The sequence below is a fragment of the Aethalodelphis obliquidens genome, unplaced genomic scaffold, assembly GCF_003676395.1.
Source record: "Aethalodelphis obliquidens isolate GAN/ISIS:26980383/991018 unplaced genomic scaffold, ASM367639v1 scaffold38, whole genome shotgun sequence".
Taxonomy (NCBI): domain Eukaryota; kingdom Metazoa; phylum Chordata; class Mammalia; order Artiodactyla; family Delphinidae; genus Aethalodelphis; species Aethalodelphis obliquidens.
This window is the reverse complement of record NW_020837982.1, coordinates 2050808-2074077: the sequence shown is the minus strand read 5'-3', so window position 1 is coordinate 2074077 and position 23270 is coordinate 2050808. Positions and strand designations below refer to the sequence as shown.

General features: G+C 36.7%; 1 protein-coding gene across 2 annotated transcripts in view; it reads left to right on the top strand.

Annotated features, from left to right (window-relative positions):
- Positions 1–427: 427 nt before the first annotated feature.
- The window catches only part of SUZ12 (SUZ12 polycomb repressive complex 2 subunit), a 39460-nt gene continuing 16617 nt past the window's right edge, over positions 428–23270 (top strand). Inside the window, exons 1-7 of one of the 2 annotated variants that reach the window (XM_027130328.1) lie at positions 428–927; positions 3250–3296; positions 3381–3445; positions 7997–8065; positions 17213–17262; positions 20909–20994; positions 22766–22997. In XM_027130328.1, the coding sequence (XP_026986129.1) occupies positions 654–927; positions 3250–3296; positions 3381–3445; positions 7997–8065; positions 17213–17262; positions 20909–20994; positions 22766–22997 (823 nt within the window). In that variant the 5' untranslated portion in view covers positions 428–653. The remainder of the gene's footprint in view (positions 928–3249; positions 3297–3380; positions 3446–7996; positions 8066–17212; positions 17263–20908; positions 20995–22765; positions 22998–23270) is intronic. The other variant, XM_027130329.1, reaches the window with a different exon arrangement.

The window sequence follows — 23270 nt, the reverse complement described above, 5'->3', positions numbered from 1 at the left end:
ATGATCCGGCATGGATCTCAGTTCATTTAACAAGCCCCTCGACCCCCCAGCACCCGCCTCCCCGTTCCTCAGCGGCCCGCCTCTCCTCAGGGGTCCTGTATCCCCCGGGGGCGGCGACTGACGACGCTCATAAGGCGAGAAACGGCTCCCTAAGCCGCTCGCTGGGTCCCTCTCTCCCCACAATGCACCGGGGCCAGCAGGAAGGCCGCTCCGACCCCTAATTTTCCCGCGAATTCAGTTCAAAGAGGCGGCCGGGCCCGCGATCGGCAGCGCGCACGGGCCAACCAAGCCGCGCCTCCGCGAGAAGCGCCTCCGCGTGACTGACGGGGGAATCCGCGGGCCAACAGGCTGGGCGGCCGGGCGGCGCGCGCTCCCGCCGGCCAATCAGAGCGCCGGGCGGGGGAAGTGGGCGGAGCGAGGCCAGGCTAGGGTGAGCGGTCTCCCGAGCGGAGCGGGGCTCTCAGGAGGAGACACTTTTTTTTCCTCCCTCCTTCCCTCCTCTCCTCCTCCCTTCCCTTCCCCTCTCCTCCCCTCTCTCCTCCTTCCCCCCTCGGTCCGCCGGAGCCTGCTGGGGCGAGCGGTTGGTATTGCCGGCGCTTACTCTCCGGGGCCGCCCGGCGGGTAGCTGGCGGGGGGAGGAGGCAGGAACCGCGATGGCGCCTCAGAAGCACGGCGGTGGGGGAGGGGGCGGCTCGGGGCCCAGCGCGGGGTCCGGGGGAGGCGGCTTCGGGGGTTCGGCGGCGGTGGCGGCGGCGACGGCGTCGGGCGGCAAATCCAGCGGCGGGGGCTGTGGAGGCGGCGGCAGTTACTCGGCCTCCTCCTCCTCCTCCGTGGCGGCAGCGGCGGGGGCCGCGGTGTTACCGGTGAAGAAGCCGAAAATGGAGCACGTCCAGGCTGACCACGAGCTTTTCCTCCAGGCCTTTGAGAGTGAGTGTGATGAAGGCTTTGAGGGCAGGAATCCCCACTCTTGCAGCGTTAGGGGGCCGGGACACTCGTGCTGGGACCCCCTTCCTCACCGGTAGTCGGTTTGATTCGGGAGTGGAGGGCGAAATTGAGGGGGCCGTTCCGCCTTCCGGGGTTACGGCTCGAGGGGGCCCGAAGTCTAGGGCCTTTGGGGGAGGTGGACTAGGGGGTCCAGGTGAGGTTCGTGCCTCCCCGAAGATTTACACGCGAGCTGAGGCATGGGGCCCCGCGTGGAGAGCAGGCTGCTTTTTAGGTGGGGAGGTCACAGTTGGACTGTACAGTTGGATCTACCGTCAGATCTCAGGACTAGTTCTTGCTTTCTTTCATGCCTTCCGTACTATAGAAGTACAAGGCTGTCGGTTGTAGGTTTAGAGGAGCAAAATTAAGCCTGTGAAGAGAGGAGTGCAGTAAAATCGACCAAATTGTCATTAGTCTGAAATGCCTTCGCACTAACTTGGTGCATTAACATGGCACCTTTTGATGCTCTACACCTTTCACATCTTTCCACCCGTTTCATGGGTACGTAAACTGAGACAGGCAGTGTTTAAGCATCTTATTTCTCTCTAGACGATTTCGGAATTCTGCCCGTTTGTAGTTGTCTTAATTTCGGGCCATTTTCTGTTGTCAGTTTCTGTTTTTAAGGTCTGTTTGGAGGGCAAAGCTACGACTTAATTTGGGAAGGGGGGCAAGGTGTCTGGAAAGAAACAATAGAATATATAAGAAATGTCATGACTATGAGTAATCTGAACTGTTCTTTAATGAATATTACATCCTGATTGTTTTCCTCTTTGCTTTTGTACGGATGTTGTAATTTGGATGACCTTTAATAGCTAGATATCTTACAGAGACTTGAATAAACTCAGCTCTACCACTCAATGTCTTTATTTACAATTTTTTTGTGGCATATGTTAAGGGTATGGTATCAGCTGTTCTTGGAAAGATGTATTACGTTGTTTAATACCCTTCTTTCATTCTCTCTCATTAGTGCTTCATGAAATTCTAATTGGAATTTAATACAAGGAATTTCGGGTTTTATTGAAATTAGTATTGAACCTGCTTGAGAAAGATTCACATTATTCTAGCGTTTGCTCAATATACTTTCAGAAATCTGGAGAGGCTTTCAGTTGGAAATAATGGTGGAGAACTAAAGCACAGTGATGACAGTAAACATACATGTTTGCAGCCTTTCTAAAACATCTCATCTCCTTTTAGTTTATTTGAAACTAAACTAACTGAAGATTAAGTGGAAATTTAAAAAATTCTTTCTAAATGTTGTGAGAAGACAAATCCTGCAAGAAAGTTTTAGCTGTTTTGCTTTTTCGATGAGTCTACTTTAGAGAGATGAACTGTCATTAAGAGTTAGATATGGTCACAAAACAACTTGATTCTTCTCTAATATTGATCTTAGTTTCTGAGAAGTTTATATGCTTTGATGTATTTACTAATATAGTTAGTCATATTAGGTCATTTTTATACTGCTTTATTTAAAGAAACATAATACTAATAGGTCATTAATGTACCTGGTATTATGGTACTTGTATATAAAATACTTTCTATCTGTAACCTAAGTCCTTTATAACAAGATTTTAACTAAACAGCATTAAAAACACTTTGGGAATCTGTTACTTTAAAAATATGTGTTGAGGTAGTATTTACATACTGAGGTAATATTTACACTGAGCAAAATAGAAACTTGAACTATAACTAGCAATATTCATCGAAAATTTTAGCTAACTTACGTCTTGGATTTCACTTTGATTATATCTGTATTAGGACATCTATCAAGGTAACGGTTTTATTCCATTTCGGCTGACTACTGTACGGACTTTTGAAAAGACCAGTTAAAAAGTGAACATTTTATTTTGTTATTTGGCTTCAATAAAGAGTTCTTTTACTGAATCCAACTACCTCATTTTAGCTACTTTTTAGAAGTAGATAGGGTATAAATAGTTTAAATTAACTAAGTTAAATGAATGTAACTGCTTCTTTTCAGTTCTGCATACAGACTGGTTTAAAAATAGCTGCCTTAGAAATGCAAGGTTTAAGAACTAGATTGTAGAGAAACTTTAAAGTAAATGTAGATGCATTTTGTGAATGTATGCTATATATTGAATGTCTTTTGATCTAATTGTGCATACTTATTTTCTTGATGTAAATATTCACTGCATAGTTTCACTAATAGGTTATTGGTTTATATTGGTTATAACATGGGCTGGGTTGGTATTTTCTTAACAACTTAAGTATGAGTAAATTTAGATAACTTTGGATTTTGTTTCTGTTACCTAGAACCAACGCAGATCTATAGGTTTCTTCGAACGCGAAATCTTATAGCGGTAAGTAATCAACAAAATTTACTGATATTATTTTTTTCCTAGAATTTCACCTATTTAATTTTAATATCTTAACTTTTTTTATAGCCAATATTTTTGCATAGAACTCTTACTTACATGTCTCATCGAAACTCCAGAACAAACATCAAAAGGTACATTTTATGAATCTTATTCCAAGTTGTTCAAACCATGTTAAAATTTTGTTTTAAAGTATGATTTCTACTGAAAGATTAAATATGAAAACTGAGGTGAAAGAGTGAATTGGTTGCAAAGTGATTTTTAATAGTATCATTTTTGTAAATCCCAGTTGATTGCCAGTTTTTTCCTAACAAATGATTTGGTAGTGGAGTAAATGAAGTGATTTTACTGACTAATTTTTTTACTCTGTGCTAATAGTTATTTTCAAGTTTGGTAGAAGTTGAGGATTTAAATATTTACTAAAGGGCTCATGGGAATTATCTTTGATACATAAATTTAACAGTTAATGTCTGAATATTTCTTATATGTTCTTAACAATAAAGAATTCACTTCTATGATGATAGGTTCAGAAAGTCTCATTTTATATCTTTGGTGGTTGTCTTATTAAAAGGGAAATACTTTTGAAGTCAGTAGGAGGAATGTCTTTAAAAATTTCTTAATCTTAATCACCTAGTCTTAAAGTGGAATCTGAAGGTGTCAGAGAGCTTGTTTTTGCTTTGTAACATTTAACCGTATATAATTATAGAATGGTAGTTTCTTGTTCTGCACCCATGATTATTTACTGAGCATATCAAGTGAAGAACTTTAAATTTAAAGGAGAGAACCTCTACTAAGCATTTGGTATTGTTATAGTCTTGACTTTGTAAAACCATTAAGCTTTTCAGTAAACTTTGAAACTAAACTCCTTTGGAGACTCCTACTGGTTATTAAATAAGCACCGCGTTTTTTACAGCGAGACATAGTTTAGCTTTGTAGATATATCTAGATGTATTTTTGAAGGATTGAAATGTTACAACTATTTGTCATCTGGTAATCTTTCTGAATAGAGAGAGAGAGAGCGCGCGCGCGTTGCATTTAACGGGTGAAACCTGCCAGGTGCCTAAATAACTAGGAAGAAGGTGATGGATTAGGCAGAAGAATTATGTCAGCTCTTTACCTGTCTGCTGTATGCCAGGATTCAGGAAACTTTTTCTCTAAAGGACCAGATAGTAAATACTTTAGGCTTTGTGGTCCAGGAAACGGAATTGAGGATATTACGTAGTATGTAGGTACTTACACAAAAAGAGAAAATGAATATCAACAAATTTTTTTATTGATGAAATTCAAAACATAATAATTGAGTGCAGTGTTTTCTTTTTTTTTTCTTTTCTTTTTTTTTTTTTTTTTTTTTTGGTGGTGGTGGGGGGTGGTTGCTGTGCAGCTTTTGGGATCTTAGTTCCCTGACCAGGGATTGAACCTCGGCCCTGGCAGTGAGGGCGCCAAGTCCTAACCACTGGAGCCAGGGAGTACAGTGTTTTGTAATATGTGCCTACTAGTGAGAAATGTGGGATTCTTTTATTTTTTCGGGGTGGGGTGGGAGGGATAACATTTAGCTTAATTGGGATTTAGAGTTAGTATTCTCTGTTATCAAATCACTTGCAAATGTTTTATCTGTAAAAACCATTCTTAGCTCATGGGCTGTGCAGAAACAGACAGCAGCCTGGATTTGGCCGATGGTCCATAATTTGCAGACCCTTGATTTACTCTATAAAACTAGGAGAATTTGATTAAGTAGTAAACTTTTTCTTTTAGTATTTTTTTTTTTTTTTTTTTTTTTGCTGTACGCGGGCCTCTCACTGTTGTGGCCTCTCCCGTCGCGGAGCACAGGCTCCACTGCAGGGGGCGCAGGTTCAATCCCTGGTCAGGGAACTCAGATCCTACATGTTGAGGTGCGGCCAAAAAAAAATTTTTTTAAGTACTTCAGTTATCATCTAGAATGCTGCCCGGTTTTTGTTTTTGTTTTTCTGCGGTACACGGACCTCTCACTGTTGTGGCCTCTCCCGTCGCGGAGCACAGGCTCCGGACGTGCAGGCTCAGCGGCCGTGGCTCACTGGCCCAGCCGCTCCGCGGCATGTGGGATCTTCCCAGACCGGAGCACGAACCTGTGTCCCCTGCATCGGCAGGCGGACTCAACCACTGCGCCACCAGGGAAGCCCCCGATTTTAATTTTAAAGTGATAAAGTGTTTTCAGAATAAATTTGAGTTTAATCCATAAGTGGATTAAAAAATATACATCATATTTGTTTATTAGACTATTTGACTGCCTCATTGTGGGATACATTTCTGTTGTCTGCTAATGAGTGGAGGCAATTTTAAAAGCATGGCAGTAGAAATGAACTTTCTTAATTTAGTATCCCTTAGGTAAAAAATTGTCCTTTGGGACAGTTTCGAAGCAGTTTGCCAGCCAAGAAACATATACATTCCATTTAGTTTACTTCCGTGTAAAAATGCGTTAGGAATCACTTAATTCTTTTGTTGTATGCCTGGCGTATGTAAGACAATAAGACTGATTTTTAACAAATTATGCTACAACTTAATATCTTCAAATGAGCGCTGTCCTTTTCAAAGTACTTGGTGAATTTGGAAGGTGATGAATTCAGCCCAGTGATAGTAGTCTTTGGTCCAAATGTTTTTGGAACTGCTTTTACAGAATTGCTTTTAGTACACTACCTTTGCTCAGAATGTTTTTGGAACTCCTTTTGTACTGTTACACAATAACATAATATTCATTGTTGGAGTACACTTATCACTCCTTTTGAAGTTGTATAAGCAGGTGTAACATTAAATCTGATATATTTGTTAAACTTGCCTTTTACTTCAGTTGCACTTCATAGAGGTATTCACATTCTGTAGGCTGACACTACACTGGCACAGTGGAAATACTGGTGAGGACAACGGCATCTTTTATTGAATCCATTTTAGTAGGTTTTATGTAAGCTGTTTCTGAATCCTCCCCAAAAAATTTTCTTGAATTTTAAGAATATTCTCCTTTATGATGACCTTTTGATAACTATTTCCCTTGTTAAATCTGAGCTACAGTAGCAGTACCTTTCTAAAGAAACAAATACTTGGTGTTGGGAGGTGGGGCTGCTTTTATGTAGTTGCCTATACAGTTTGTTTTTCCTAAGGAATGCTGGGTTACCTGTATGATCTATTCAAATGGTTTTTAATATTCAGTTTTCCTATGTACAACTCCATAAAGTTGGAAGAGGTGAACCTTGTGACCTACAGTCTTAACTTTTCTTCCTACAGACAGGGTTTCTTCTTAATCATTACACAAAGATAAACATATTATTCTAAAAAGTTTTCAGTAACTTTACAACCCTCCTCAGTAGTACATTTCAGTATTTATACTGAAAAGTTCTTTGTAACTAGCCTAAAAGAATCCTACATTTTTCTTCTTTCTTCTCTCTTATCTATGGAGATTGAAAATGTATTGCCTGCCATCCTTCATAAAGAACTCCTTACTATGCTTTATTGGGTGAGACTTTGATATTGAGGTTTTCAGTAACTCTAAAGGTAAAGAGAGAAGCTTTTTTATAAAAAAGATCTTTTGTTAACGGAGGCTATTTATTCACCTGAAATATAGATCGTATCAATTCTGCTCTTCCTATCAGTGTTTTACTACAATATATTTACATTAACATTTCTCTACTGATAATTTTTATTATAGTAGTTGAGTACAATAGCTGTTTTTGAGGAATGAGCATATTAGTAATTTCTAATATCTGAATTCAAAATTTACAAGAATACATGAATCTTTCCAAGTTCTAAATTTGAAGAAAATATATGAGTATAAATAGAAATATTTGTTTCCAGTTAACATATATGGGTCTAGTCTTTCAGCTTCTAGAAAATGTATATAGTAGAGCACCTTAAGAACTAAGATGAGGCTTGTTTTAGAATCCATTCATTCTTAAATTGCTTGCTAGGTGTGTGATTATTCTTAATATAAGCTTCTATTTTATTGGAAATTACTTTTTTCTCTTAAAGTTGTTAAGTTAAAAGCTGATAATTTTGTTATGATTTGATGGGTATGTCCTTTAAACTTCAAATTTTTTTCATGATGGTGACAACCATCTCTTTAAAATGACATACTTAACTTTAGCCATTGCTGCTAATCTTTGAGTGTGTTTTACTAACTTCATATTTGTTCTATGGAATATCCATATTTGTCAGGTTACTTAATGGAAATATGAGTGTTTCAAAATATACATAATTTGCATTTGTTTGGCTCAGTCCAACAAATGCTTGAACACCTACCAAGTATAAGGCAATATGCCAAGCACTATGTGGCTTTCCTTGAAGAAAACAAATCTCTGCCCTTCAGGAGCTAGTAATCTAGTAGAAATAAAATATTTATGCAAGTTTCACATTTAGGAGACTAAATGTCAAAATAAATGTAAACCAAGTGCCATAGGTAGGGAAAAATCACTCTGGTTTGGGAATAATTACAAAAGGTTTCGTGGAAAAGTTAGCATTTGAGATGGGACTTGAAGACTTGTTTGCTGTATTACAACATACACTGTCTCGATAGTATTCATTGTTACGGCTAACCATCCCATAATTTATCTTATTATAAATAAAATCAGATCTCCAACTTGCCTATTATAGTGACAATAAAGTGTAATCTGTTTGTTTTTCCCAGTTGAGAAGTGATTATTTTGTTTATCTGTTTCTTCCAGGAAAACATTTAAAGTTGATGATATGTTATCAAAAGTAGAGAAAATGAAAGGAGAGCAAGAATCTCATAGGTAAGATAACCTATAAGTTTACATTAAGTGACATACTTGAGGAAAGAGGAAAAAGTACAGAGATCATTTTCCTAGTGATCACCTCAATATTGTAAGGAGTTAGAATGAACCTTAGATGTCAGTTGGTCCAAACTCATACACAAATCAGGGATTACTTCTGTAGCATCCCTGGCAGAGAATCAATTCTTAAGCTTCATCTTGAATATCTCTAATGCTGGGAACTCACTGTTTTCTAAGGCAGTTCTGTTCATTATTGTTTTTCTCTACCACCAATTTCTTGCATTCTGAATCAAAGTTTCTGTAACTTCTGTAGTTAGTATTAATCCTACTACCTCATCTAAAGAATGATGGAGACTCATTTTTTATGGAATACTCAATGTATACGCTAGGTGCTGTGCCAGGTGCTTCACAACATCACATCTCTTCTAAGTGATCATCTACAATTCTGAGAGAGGCTCTCTCTCTTTTTTTCCCATCTTGTCCTTGCTCTTATTTACATCTTTCAGGCAAAATATTCTTAACTTTAGTTTATATTTGAAATATGTTTATCACATGATAGTTTCAGAAACCTGGCCCTTTGGATGGAATCTTATTGTCTGTTTTCACATGTGTTACCCAGAACTAATCCCTAAATGTTCTGACTAGTCTAATATCTGCCTAGGCTACACAGTATGCTTCCATTCCTCGACAGTATGCTTCTATTTATTGTTTCATATGTAAACTAAAGAAAGTTGAATATTATTCTAAAGAGAAACAGGGACTTGGGTGGTATTTGTTTATTCATTGACTACTTTTAGGAAGAATGTAGAACTAAAAATACTAGATTAAAAAAATGGAATTGGGAAAATTGCCACATGGATTTTTCTTTTTCTCTTGAAGTTTTAAATCATATCTTACCAATTTAGATAGGATGTACACTGACTTAATGATGCTTCATTTATACTTTCTCATTTTTGTGACTAGTATAAGATATCATTTTTCAATTGCTTTTATTTTAAGTTCACCTTTTCAATTAGGTTATTTTGTTACTGGAATTTTTTTATTGCATTTAAAAATTTTTATATCAGTATTCGCAGTCTTGTAGAACTGAAGTGGAATTTATATTTCCATATCTAGGCAATCTTGATTTGTAAATAAACTGATAGTCCATTCCCAAATCTTTACCTAATCTATGATTGCCCAAGGAATACCTTACAATACAGGTTTAAAAAGACTGAGAATATTCCCAGCGCATGCCCTCTCTATTCTTTGCTTGAATTTCTATTCCAGATCGTTGGCTGTTCACCTACCCTGGACAGAGCTTTTGGGATCCTCAGGGCCTTTTTAACTTAAAGTATAAAGCTGTAGTCAGAGCCTGACCTGACATCCTCACTTCTTTTCTCATACACACCTTAATAGTTTGCCCTCCAGGTCTTTCAGGGCTCATGTGAGAAGGAAGAATGAACCAAGAAGAAGAAAACTTGACCCTTTTCTTCATCTTCCCCATCAGGGTTCCACCTTCATCACTGCTAAACCTTACTACTATCTCATTGTGACACTGGCTTTGATAAATATTACAGAACTTCCTTTATAGTGTGTGTTGTGAGGAAGATAGATTATACTGGTCAGTTCTCTCTGAATAATCACTCACCCAATAATTATATTTCTTTTGACCCATTGGGTTCAATAGCTAGGCCAGTACTATAACAGGGGTATTGTTAACCAACTCACAGAAACATCAGAGGGTTGCATAGAATTCCTGCTTGTAATTTTGAAAAACAACTTTTGCATTCTCTAGGATCTAGCTGGGACCAGTGAGTTGGTCATTTCAACACCCAAGATCTTTTTTTTTTTTTTTTTTTTTTTGAAACAGACCTAACTCTGTTGGAGCTGACCATGCTTATTTAATACCCAGTGAGGCACTTTAGGCCCAGGAGGTACTGAGTTACTGTACTAGGTGCTTCAACCACCCCCTCCGGCCCCCATCTTTATGAATGTCTCATTGTTGCTCCCCGAGTCACTAAAGTTAATTGAGAAATTGCTTCATTTTAAGTTTACCCCCAAGGCCCTATATTATTAAATTTCTTCAGTGTATTTCTCATCTCAGATTAGGCATAATTGGTTTAGTAGACCAATAGGTCTACTAAACTTATCACATAGGATTGTAAGAAGTTCTCTGGACACCAGTATATAATGCCAGCATTTTAAAACTTTACTTGTAAAATCTATGGGCAAATTCTCTGAGAGAACAAAATAAACCTTCGTTGTTCCATGTCGTTAATTAGTAGACATTAAAATCTTTAATCATATACAAAAAGGTATTTCCATCTATATTTTTATTCTTTACCATCTCAAACATAGAGATCTTGTTCAGTTTAATTGGATCCTGGGTCTGTTCAGTAGCTACTATCTGGATATCTTCCACTGGAACTCATGTTCTTTTAGTACTTCCACAGTTTTAATGTCTCCACTCTCAAACCCAATGTATTTCATTCTCAGAGTTCCAGGAGAATATCAAGATACCCCAAATTTCTGTAGTACTACAGCCCAAAGCTTAGAACAGTCAAATGCCTGACCTGTTTATGACAGCTGTAGTGACTTATAAACAAAACCAAATTCCTGGCATTGTCTGTGCAAAATAAAGTTGGTGTCCCAGGATCTTTTTTGTGTTTTATACTCTAGATCTATATTTGTCTTACTTGTCGCAGATAATGGCAGAAATTTATTAGGGGAAGGAGCTGATAGAAAAAAGAAACATGGGACATTTCATGGTTTTCACTTCTTTAAGGTATCCATTTGTGACAGTAGACCAGAATTGCATTTGTAACCTTAAAACTCAACCATAACACCCACCAACTATGAAGATTGTTTCTTTTCTTGAACAGTGGCTTCTGAAAACTCCACAGCAATTAGCAAATTTTAGAAGTTCATAGTGTTCACACTATTTGACCAGGTTTTTCACATAGTCTAGTGACCAGACCTCTAGTCTCCAGGTTTTTCCTAATCTTTCTCCTTGCTCTTTTGGTGTGGTTATGTATATTTAAAATATCTTTATTTTCTTTTTAGAATTTCTGATATAATGCCTTATATTCTATCTTCTCCGTCTCTTGTTTCTGGCATGCCAATACATTGTGGGTTTTGAATTTATTTGGAGTTTTGACCAAGCACCATGGTTTATTGGTATAAATCTCTGATCTTTCTGTAGTTCTCTGTTCTAGCAGGATCCCAGGGTGTCTCGTGGGCTATTATCCTACCAATTTTGGAATTCTCTAGTCATATCTCTTCTAAGTGCATCTCCACTGACTGAAAGGTATCATGAAAAGATTCCCAAATTGGAATTGCTTCCAAAAGTATTTCCTGTGGTCAAATTAGAAGCATTTCCACTTAATCATTTTCTGTTCCTGGTCCACTGTTAGTAGCTGGAGAAATCCCCTCCAAAGGTAACTGAACTAGAACATCTACTAGATATATTTTCAAACCTATGTTTTTAGTAGGTTGATAAGGTAAAGTACCTTTCATCACTTTTTGTTGTTGTTATTACAACCTAAACTTGTGAATTAGTAATCTTCCTTTTATCATCTTTTTGTACTGTAACAAAGTCTGGGATTTTTTTCTGGGATTCCCATTTCCTTAGTGTACCATGTTCCAGACACTATACTAAGTCCTAGGGGATATAATGATGAGCAAAACAGATGAAGACCTTGCCTGTATGGAACTTAACGGCATTTAGGAGAAAAAGACATAATTGTATAATAAATATAATTATAAAATAAGTGCTGGGAAAGAAAAGTACACATAGGGAAACTATGGGTGTATAAAGCAGGAGAATCAGCTCTTGTTTGAGAGTTGGATTTGGAAATAGTGATGTTCAGTGAGGGCTTCCCTGAAGAAATGAGCTTAAATTTGAAACATGAATATAGGAGTAAAATGGGGATAGAGGGTGAGCAAATAGGTGATTCTCGATAAAGGGAATATTATACATAACCTCATTTGAGGCCAGAGTCGCTGACTAGAGAGAGTAGGGAGAGTGACATTTGATGAGGCTAGAGCAGATGGCCATGACCAGATAATGCAGAGCCTCGTAGGCTATTTAAGGATGTTGGTCTTTATCCTAAGAAAGCCATAAATTATTTTAAATAGATATATTGCATTAATGGTGTTTCCCTAGCCACCTCTTTTGTAGATTTAGCTGCATTTTTTTTTTTTTTTTTTTTCCTTTTTTGCGGTACGCGGGCCTCTCACTGTTGTGGCCTCTCCCATTGTGGAGCACAGGCTCCGCGGCCATGGCTCACGGGCCCAGCCGCTCCGCGGCATGTGGGATCTTCCCGGACCGGGGCACGAACCTGCGTCCCCTGCATCGGCAGGCGGACTCTCAACCGCTGCGCCACCAGGGAAGCCCCGATTAGCTGCATTTTTAAAACTTCAAGCTACTTCGTAAGTTAGTTGTCTTTTCCACCATAATAAGATCTGATGTCTTCCTCCCTCCCCTTTCTCTTTTTTTTTTTAACAGTTCCGTCTTGATTGTAAGTTTTGAAGTTGTTTTCAAATCAGCATCTTTTCAAACTTAAGTTTTGTTCGTTTCTCAGAATCTGGGCCATAGATTTCTTTGTACATACCTACTCCTGAAGATGCCTTATCATTCACCACTGAACGCATAGGATTCTTAAAATCTAAGTATTTAAGAACAAATTTTTTTTCCCCAAAACAATCATGTCTCTATTGACTTTCTTTTTTACTGAATGCAGTGGCTGTTTTTGTCACTCGTAAAGAAAATAAACATCTTTTAGAAACAGCTCGATACATACAGTCTTCAGTGTGAAGCAATATACTAATAAGAACACTAGTTATCTTAACATTTACAGTTTTCATATATATTATGTATATGTATACATATATACACTATATAATGAGGCCAGATAGGAACAAATTTTTAAAATGTTCCTTCTTGTATAATCTTTGGCTTTACAATAATCCCTTTATGTTCTGTCTACGATACTTCTGGGAGGTGATTCATTTTTATGTAATGGACTCCCACCCCTCATTCAACTTTATCTTCTCACTGCAAAGTGTTCTCATCCTTAGGTCTGAACCTGGAAAGAGACATTGGATTCCAGAATAATGGGCTTGATGCAGTCACCAATTCCTCAGCTTTATAATACATCATAGCATGAAATGTAATAGTGTAGATGCCAAATAGCTTATCATCACACTTGGGCTATTTTGAGGTGATATCGCCATGACCCTAGAAATGAAGCCTTACACCTGCCACTATCAGATTAATGTGTACAAATTCAAGGCACTAATCTTGGTTTCTTTCCTGCATAAAAATGTTTGTCCTCCTGTGGGATCTGGCTGTTCTTAAAATTTGAGTTTCCTCTCATCTCAAAATGTTAGTCCCTTATGAATTTAAATTTACTTAACCTTATTCTGCAGACTTCTTTAGAATTGTCAGGTACTTGTGTTTAGAATCTTATCCCCAAATTTCACATTCCCCCTCTAGTTTCCTATTGCCATATTGCTTGCTTCCTAAGATACAGATAGGGAACACATCACAAAGATGAACCAAATCCTTATCTGATATCTTATCTTGATCATCTAAGCTAGATCCTTTGCTGCCTAAAACTAAATAGGCCTGACCATGTTTCTTTCTTCTCTTCTTCTGATCCAGTTTAACCAGTTAAAATGTAGACACGGTAGCCACAAGAGAGGGAAGAGGGTAAATCAAAGGGAAAGAAAACTGCCCTTTTTCCTTGGACTCAGCCATCAATTAGGCCTCATTGTTACATTTTATTCTAGGTACATATCAAGAGTGTTTACTTTTAGGAAGGGAAGGAGGAGGGGAAATTATGCATAGCAAATCACATTCCCATTTGTTTTTTAAGTTGGTTAATTGAAATTTGGAATTCCTTTTCTCAAAGAAACGTTATAATGGTGGCTGAATGTGCTTGCCATCTTATTTAACTTATAATGTAGCAATGAAAACTGTCTCAGACCATCCTTTGGTGACCTTTTTGTTTGTTTTTAATTTCCAGTCTTTTGTAGATGGATACTTTTGTAAATGTACTGATCACATACTTGGATGTTACGGCAATGTTAAATTTTTATGAAAGTGGTTAAAGTCTTATTCTCAACTTCTTGCCTTGTTGTGGAATGGTAACAGTTTCCCGAATGACCTCAGTTTGCAGACCACGTTTTGAATAACACTAATTTAAAATATTTTCTGGGGTAGATCAATGCAAGGTATTTCTGTCATTTCACAGCTGGAATCACATTCCCTATCAAAACTATGTAAATAATATTATAAGTACTACAGTATAATGGGTCCTGATCCCTGAACTTAAAAATCTTATTACTCTAGGGAGGACATCATTATCCTTTTGAAAATCATTTGTTGAGTGCCTTTCTGTAAGACACTGCTAGGTGCTAAGGACACTGATATGTCAAAAGAGAATGTATGTGAAAAAATTGTGACAAAAAAGTGGTAAATACAAGTGTTTGTAAAGGAAATTAAGCTCTGGGATGTTTGGGGATGGGTCTTTGTAGAAGAGGGAGAGGGTTTTTGTGTGTGTGTGTGTGTGTGTGTGGTACGCGGGCCTCTCACTGTTGTGGCCTTTCCCGTTGCGGAGCGCAGGCTCAGCAGCCATGGCTCACGGGCCCAGCCGCTCCGCGGCATGGGGGATCCTCCTGGACCGGGGCACGAACCCGTGTCCCCTGCCTCGGCAGGCGGACTCTCAACCACTGCGCCACCAGGGAAGCCCAAGGGAAAGGGTATTTTGATGGATTGTTTAGTATTTTATCCAAGCCTCACAATCTTGAGAGAGGTTATCTCCTCATTTTATAGATATCAGGTCACAGCTAATACCTGGAGCCAGAATTCAAGCTTGGATTTTGTCATCCTATTCTACTTTCCTATATATGGCTTTAGTAGAGGTAAAAAGGAATGGGAACCGTATTACAGACAGCAGTTAGACAAAAGATTTCGCAGTTTGGGACCCATTAGAAAATTGTAGAAAGGAATGATTCATTCAAAATCATTTCAAGAAAATTTACCTGGCCTTAGTATGTAGGTTTAACTGAAGCAATTAAGAATAGGATAGACTGGTTGTGACTAATGGATTATCTTCTAACATGGAAAATGTAGAATATTTCTTTCAGTTTTGTTTTGGAGTTTCACCAATTCTGCATTGTAGGTTACATTTATGGAACAGTTTTGATAGGAAAATGCTAATTATCTTTTAGTAAAATGGCACGTAGATTTCATAGATGGTAGATATACTTTTTAAAAATCAACTTTGGGTATAATTAACATTCAATAAAATACACTCACCGTAAGTATATAGTTTGAGTTTTGACAAATGTATGCATTCGCACAAGCATAACCACAATTAAGATACAGAACATTTTCATTACCTTGAAAAAGTCCTTTGAGCTCCTTTACAGTTGATCCCCTTAATGTACTTTCTTTTTTTTTTGCGGTACGCGGGCCTCTCACTGTTGTGGCCTCTCCCGTTGCGGAGCACAGGCTCTGGACGCGCAGGCTCAGCGGCCATGGCTCACGGGCCCAACCGCTCCGCAGCATGTGGGATCTTCCCGGACCGGGGCACGAACCCGTGTCCCCTGCATCGGCAGGCAGACTGTCAACCACTGCGCCATCAGGGAAGCCCTGTACTTTTTTTTTTGAAGTATAAATTTATATGCATTCCAATTCACTCTTTGGTGTATAGTTCTGATGCATTCAATCAGGTAACAACCACTACAATTAAGATAAACCCTACAGATTCTCTCATGCCCCATTTATAGTCAACTCCCCACTCCCGCTGTGTTTTTGAAATGTATCTGATATGTGTCAGAAAGTAATATACATGAATTACCTGTTTTCAAGAATCCCATTTTATTTTTCTTGATACTTAAGTTATAGTTGCTATTCTTAGTTTTTCCTTTCTGTGTTTATGCTTTCTAATTCTGCTTGGACCCTTACACTTCTACTCCACCATAGTCATTTTGTTCTCTACTGATACCCTAGCATACTTTTCTTAGTACTGTTCTAGAAATGCCCTTCAGGACCTCCACTCTGTAGTTTTTTTAGCATACACTTTCATAGATTACCTCACTAAGAAAATAGAGGCATCCTCACATCTTCTGTTGAAATATCTCACTTACCTCCTGTTTCTCTAAGAAGAAGAAGAGTCCTGGGCAAAGTTACAAAGCTAACCTCTATTATAATATGTCCTCATTTCCAGTCATTACTTGTTCCTTAATGCTCTCTTGCCTCAAAGTCTTTATATAACTCTTCCCCTCTGATTATAAGAATGCGTAGATTGTCACCATCATTTTAAAAAAAACAAAAACATACCCTTTATTGATCCCTATTGCCCTTTTACTGCTATTTACTTTGATTCTTTAGTCAATTTCTTGAGTAAAAGTACTGCTTCCCTTTTCCCAACATCTGTTCTGGAAAGTTATGAATGGCTCCTGATCACGAGATAGATTTCTCTTTTTCCAGTTTAAAGGTACTACAAAAGCCTGTTGATGTTTTTGTTTATTCTAGCCCAACTTAATAGTTTTTCCATTGGTAGTAAATATTTTTCAAAACAAAAGGATCATTATAGTTTATGCTTCCTTTTCATTGCTTCTGAAACTAAAAGTGAAAATGACAAGTTGAAACAGTAAATTACAAATCTATAGCAGATTTGTGATTGTATATTTCATCCCTAATTGAAGTAGAAAGTGATGGTTCTGCATCATTTGTTAGGAGGTTGAATTTCCGTAGCTTGAAAATACTCAAACACTTTTGCCTGGATTCAGCTACCATTTTGACCGGTGGGAAGGGAAAACCTGTCCCCATTTTATAGGTAGAACACTAAAGCACAGTAAATTATCTTGCCTGTTATTTGGTGGTCTGTTTTTTTCTGCCTTGCTTCTTTGGTGTTTTTGTTTTTATTTGTGTGTGTGTGTGTACGTGTGTTTTTAATGTGTATAAACACACTGTTTTGGATGTCATACTTAACAGGGAGAGCATGGGGTCATGGGCTTGAACAGAGTTAAGAATTAGACAGTCAAATATTTATAAATTAGCTGAAGTAGCTTTGCTTTCAGTGTTATATTTTACAGTTTAGGTTATTTTTATTATAGAATATTAAAGTGATAAAATTTTTTTGTTCTGTTTAGCTTGTCAGCTCATCTGCAGCTTACATTTACTGGTTTCTTCCACAAAAATGGTATGTACTTAAACATATTGGCATTCTTACAACAAAACACCTTTGTGACTGAATTGCGTGTAAATTCATAAAATTATATTTAATGGAAAAGATGGTGATGTTGATAATTTAATTTCTCTTTAGTGGATTTCTCCAGCAGTTTCAATTATTGCTTTATTTGGTCAATGGTGGGATATGGAGGAGGTAACTTGCAACTCATTAAACTTTAAAAGTAGTAGTTCTTAAATTTTAGTGTGTGTAGAAACATTTTGACAGTTTGTTTGAAATACGTATACCTGGACCCTACAGGGACTCACATCTAGCAGGGTTTTGGTGGAGCTTAGGAGTCTGCATTTTAATAAAGCACCAAGGTAATTCAGAAGTACGTTGTCTGAGGAACAAGTTTTAAGAAACTCTGGCTTTAAAAAAAGAATGTGAAAAAAAAAAAAAAGAATGTGTCAATATATATGTGTGTAACTGAGTCACTGAGCTGTACAGCAGAGGTTGGCACAATATTGTAAATCAACTACACTTAAATAAAAAAAAAATAAGAAACTCTGCCTTAAAAGTTTTTAAAAATTGTAAGTAGACTTTATACATAAGGTTGTGTTCATCGCCTGGTTTTCTTATTGCTGTCTTGCTGTCTATTTAAGTTTTAAGTAGATTTTTAAATTATTAAAATAATCAGTGCTGTGTGGGATCATTCTTGCGAAGGTAAACGTTAGCTTCATCTGGCTCATATCTAAATAGATGAAATTCCAGCTCTTACCGCTCAAGCGTACCTTTTAGGGCTCTAAGTATTGCAGTTTTAAAAATGGTGTGTAACATTATCTTACCCAACTCAGAGCCATCATCTTTCCAAAGATCGTAAGTAGAAAATAATGGGAAGGACTTGTAATGAAATTAAATTTCTTAGATTTTTTATTTCCAACATGTTTCGAACTTTAAATTATAAAGACTTATGATGAGAATTGTAGTTAATTGCCTTAGAACCTGGAATAGGTGAAGAGTCTCCTGAGTAGAACCCTTTTCTGCATAAACATTTTGAGGGTTTTTTTGTTTGTTTTTTGTTTTTTTTGCGGTACGCAGGCCTCTCACTGCTGTGGCCTCTCCCGTTGCGGAGCACAGGCTCCGGATGCACAGGCTCCGGATGCGCAGGCTCAGCAGCCATGGCTCACGGGCCCAGCCACTCCGCGGCATGCGGGATCCTCCCGGACTGGGGCACAAACCCGCGTCCCCTGCATCGGCAGGCGGACTCCCAACCACTGCGCCACCAGGGAAGCCCTTGAGTATTTTTTTAATACAATAATGAAACAACTGAAACAACCACTGCTACCAATGGGATATATCAATGTGTTAGATATTATATAAAGAAAATTATATAGTCTTAAATGTTACTTCATTAAAAGAGGTGAAAACGTACTGGGTAAAGTTTCAGTTGGTTTCAGAGTGGATAAAATGCCTCTAGGCTTGTCCATGTTAAATTTGTGTGTGTATCCTTTAATAATCATGTAGTGGAATAAAACCTTTATAAGAAACAGGTCAGGTTGGTCATCCTTGGTATTGTTTAGTAAGAAACAAAGTTTAATAATAAGCAGAATGGTTATATTAGAACAGTTTGATAACTAATCAGGTTTTTAATGTAAGAAATTTGAAGTCTGGTCATATCTGTATTAGCAGTTAATGTAACTTTACTTCTAGTTTTGCCTTATATCTGTTCTATTTTTTTATATAGAAGTAACCTCAGTAGCATTTTCATGTTTTTTTCCCTCCTAAATCATTTATAATCATCTTGTAAGTTCATATTTCTAATCATTCATCATACTTGGTCTTCTGTGATACTTAAAAAGTACATGAACTCTAATACTTTAGAAGCTTATAATTTCAATTTTATAGGTTTGTTAGCCCTTTGTTCTCAGGGGCTTCTATAAAACATATAAATTCATCATCACTGAAATCATTATGGATATTAATCGAATAATATTTACTAATTAATATTATTTGATTAATTAATAGTAATTAAATTGACTTGAATTAATTAGTTGAAATTAACTGGAACATGGTACGATAAACTTTTTTCCCATCTACATGACAAAAAAGTTCAAAAATTGCACAAATTCACTTGAACTTTATTTTCTTGATATTACTGAAGTAAATGAGAAAGTAAACTCTGTTGATACTTCTATTTCCAGAAAATAATTTCCCATTATAACTTTGAAATTAGTGGAAGTTGGAAAGAAGCAGATATATTGCCTCCCTTGTCTATTCAAGGTATATTCGTAGTTTTTTATTTTAAGAAATCAGGATAGAAAAGCAACATCACAATCCCTAAAATATGATTATTTTTTCTTTTGTTTTTAAATGAAGACTTTTGTTTAGCAATTACTACTTGAGACTGCTTAGATTGAATACACAAAGATTATTAGGGTACTATTTTCATGGTGAGTATTGTTCAGAGAGTATTTTTGTTACTGCATTTTAGATATTTGGTTATTTTATGGTATATTAATTTATTTTTATTCTGGATGCAACTTTCAAGAGACTGATTGAAATGTATTTTATGTATACACCCTGAGTAAGAAGAGTGTTTTCAAGTAGAAAGAAGTATTGTCCAAAATCTCAGAACAAAAATTATTTTATTTCTGTATATGTTTATGGATTTATCTATAATATATAGAGAACTATATAGAAGTACATAGTAGTTTGATATATTAGGAACTTGATGAATGAATGATTAAATATTTAAGTTTTTTGGACTATTAATGCCTTTGGGATTAAAGACAAGCTGTAGGGAAGTATTCTGGAACCTTAATTTGCAGAAGCCTTTGTTAGTTCATTGATATAGAGAATATAGACTATTACTTTAAAATTAAATTTCCTAAACATTATAAACCAAGAGATTTCCCTAGGTAGTAAATAATATCTTGATTTTTGCTATCCCATTTAGGCATGTAAGTTTTATGTTTAATATTTTTTGAAAACTTTTTAAAATCCCTTTGGTTATAAGTTTTGATCAAATCAAAGAGTCTTTTAGTGGGCTTCCCTGCTGGCACAGTGGTAGAGAGTCCGCCTGCCGATGCAGGGGACACGGGTTCGTGCCCTGGTCCAGGAAGATCCCACATGCTGCGGAGTGGCTGGGCCCGTGAGCCATGGCCGCTGAGCCTGCGCGTCCGGAGCCTGTGCTCCGCAACAGGAGAGGCCACAACAGTGAGAGACCCACGTACCGCAAAAACAAAAAGAACAAAACAACAACAACAAAAAGAGCCTTTTAGTTTAAATATCTGAGCATTCAAAATGAAATGAAATATGTAAAATAGTAACCAGTTCAATTTAAATGTATCTTAAACTAAATAATTTTTCTAATAGATTTTAGAAGAAGGAAAAAAAATTTTTAATGTTTATTTTGTGTGTTAACCTCTCCTGAACTATTTCATTTGTGCTTTCTACTAAGAAGCCTTAACTGTATTTGTCAAATTTGAAACTGATTTTGGGAAAAAGGAACAAGTAAACTTCTGAGAAGACTTCATTATAGGAAGTCTTTTTTGTAAATTCTCAGACTTCTTAGGAAAATGAATACTATTTTTTAAAAATAGATTTTAATCACTTCTCAGCCTTTTGGCTAAGATCAGGTGTAAAATAGATTTTAAAGTATTGATTTTCTATTTAGATAAGCCATCACAAAATTCAGAAAATGAACAAAATTCTGTTACCCTGGAAGTCCTGCTTGTGAAAGTCTGCCACAAAAAAAGAAAGGTAATGTATAGGATGATACTGGTAGATGAAATGGAATAATTTTTTTCATTGAATATGTTTATGCATATATATTGTTTATGCATATAAACCTTAAAAGCTTTTAAATATGTTGATGGCTGAATTGTAAAACTGATAACCTCTTTGGCCAACCTCCCATATCTTCATTTTTTTTCTAATCTGCCTATAGGTATCTGCATAAAACTTTCTGTTACAGGAGTATGACAGTGAAGGGAAGAAGCTATCTTTTAGCATCTTAGGACATAAATTCAGTTGCTTCCTGCCACTCTAGTCTCTTAGCTTATTTGTTTTAGCTATTTGTACACATTAATGTTTTAAATAAGGGCTAAGAGAGAGTTTTTCCCAAAAGGATTATCTTGTAACACTACTCTCAGGCAAAGAAATTTCTGTTTCTAGCATTATCAGCCATTAACTTATAAATATATTGCTTCAAATTTTTATTTATAAGAGGAAATCATTTCACCATGGAAACAAGTATTATGGTGGTTAAATTTCCTGGGCAACCCACCAAAGCCAACAGATATACTTTCAGTAGCCTTAAGTCCTTGGGTATTTTAAGAATGGGCGGGAATTCCCTGGCGGTCCAGTGGTTAGGATTTCATACTCCCACTGCAGGGGGCCTGGGCTCGATCCCTGGTCGGGGAAGTAAAATTCCGCAAGCCATGTGGTGAGACCAAAAAAAAAAATGGAATGACCTGTATAGAGGTTCTGATTGCTCATGCTTTTCCAAAATCAATCACAGTAAGGTGATATGGTGAAAACTGTGCTAGAGCGTTGGTATGGAATAGACCAAGGTGATGGGAGACAGCAGTGTAAGTATTAAAAACTCTATAAAGTTAGTTAGTAATACTCCATGCTCCCACCCAACCCCCATACACAACAAGTAGTGATGTGAAAATTCAAGATAATACTACTATTTAGGCAAAAAAATGTGCCTGTAACTATAGTATGGTCCTTTTTGTGTTAAAAAAAATAATAGGCGTAAATGTTTTCTTCAAAGGATATATACAACCAATTGCTAATATTAGTCTTCTCTGGAGTATAAGACCTGGGGGATGGAGGAGACTTTTATTTTTCTCATTTTATATTCTTGTAGAGCAGAATTTTAAGACCATAGCATGTATTCTGTTTGTTTTTAAAAAGAAGTTACCCAAAATAATGTACTATATTTTCTTGTTAAAAAGGTCTTCTGCATCTTGCAATTTTTCAGCTTTGCTCTTTCAGCATAACTCTAGTTATAGAATTACAGAATATTACTCATAAGATGATTAATGTTACTTCTTATAAACAATATATTTAAATATATGGATTTACTGTTTCTCAGTGTTGTTGATAATGGGGTTATTGTAATAATCTTTTTTCATTTCTAACAGTCCTATGAGTCATTTTGTTAAAATAGAATGTTTAAGGGGAAAAGATTAATTTACATGAGTTGTAATATTTTAAGCATGGTTTTTGTTCTATATTTCTAACTTAAAACTTTCAGATGACCATCAGCTAAATATTAGATATACTATTATATCATTATTTTCATTATATTGAGGATATCCTCAATTGTGCTATTATTTGAAAGATAGTTGATCCAAATTTTCTTTTTGCTTCATCACAATTTTCAGACATATGGTTAGAATTTTGGCATGCCATTTGGAAATCATGGCCTATACCATATTTCCTATAGCTGTGATTAGAGGTTTTATTGTAATTCTTACAATTGCATATGCATAAATAAATATAATAATCTTTGCCTTTGCAGGATGTAAGTTGTCCAATAAGGCAAGTTCCTACAGGTAAAAAGCAGGTGCCTTTGAATCCTGACCTCAATCAAACAAAACCTGGAAATTTCCCGTCCCTTGCAGTTTCCAGTAATGAATTTGAACCTAGTAACAGCCATATGGTGAAGTCTTACTCATTGCTATTTAGAGTGACTCGTCCAGGAAGAAGAGAGTTTAATGGAATGATTAATGGAGAAACCAATGAAAATATTGGTAATTTTTATTTTAATAATTTTACTAGATTTTGTTGTTGGAGATTATTAAGGTGATCAGTGAAAATGATTGAACTAATACATCTTCGTAGTATTCATAATTGTGTACAGAATATTTCTTTTTTTAGTTATTTTCATAATTATTTAGAGGGAAAAATGGTGCAGAACTAGAAATAAATGCATGTGTTCTAATAGCATGGCCTTTATTTGCAAATCTCTTATAGTCTAATGAGATAATTAATTTTATGGTAGATTGGCCTTGCTCTTAGACTTT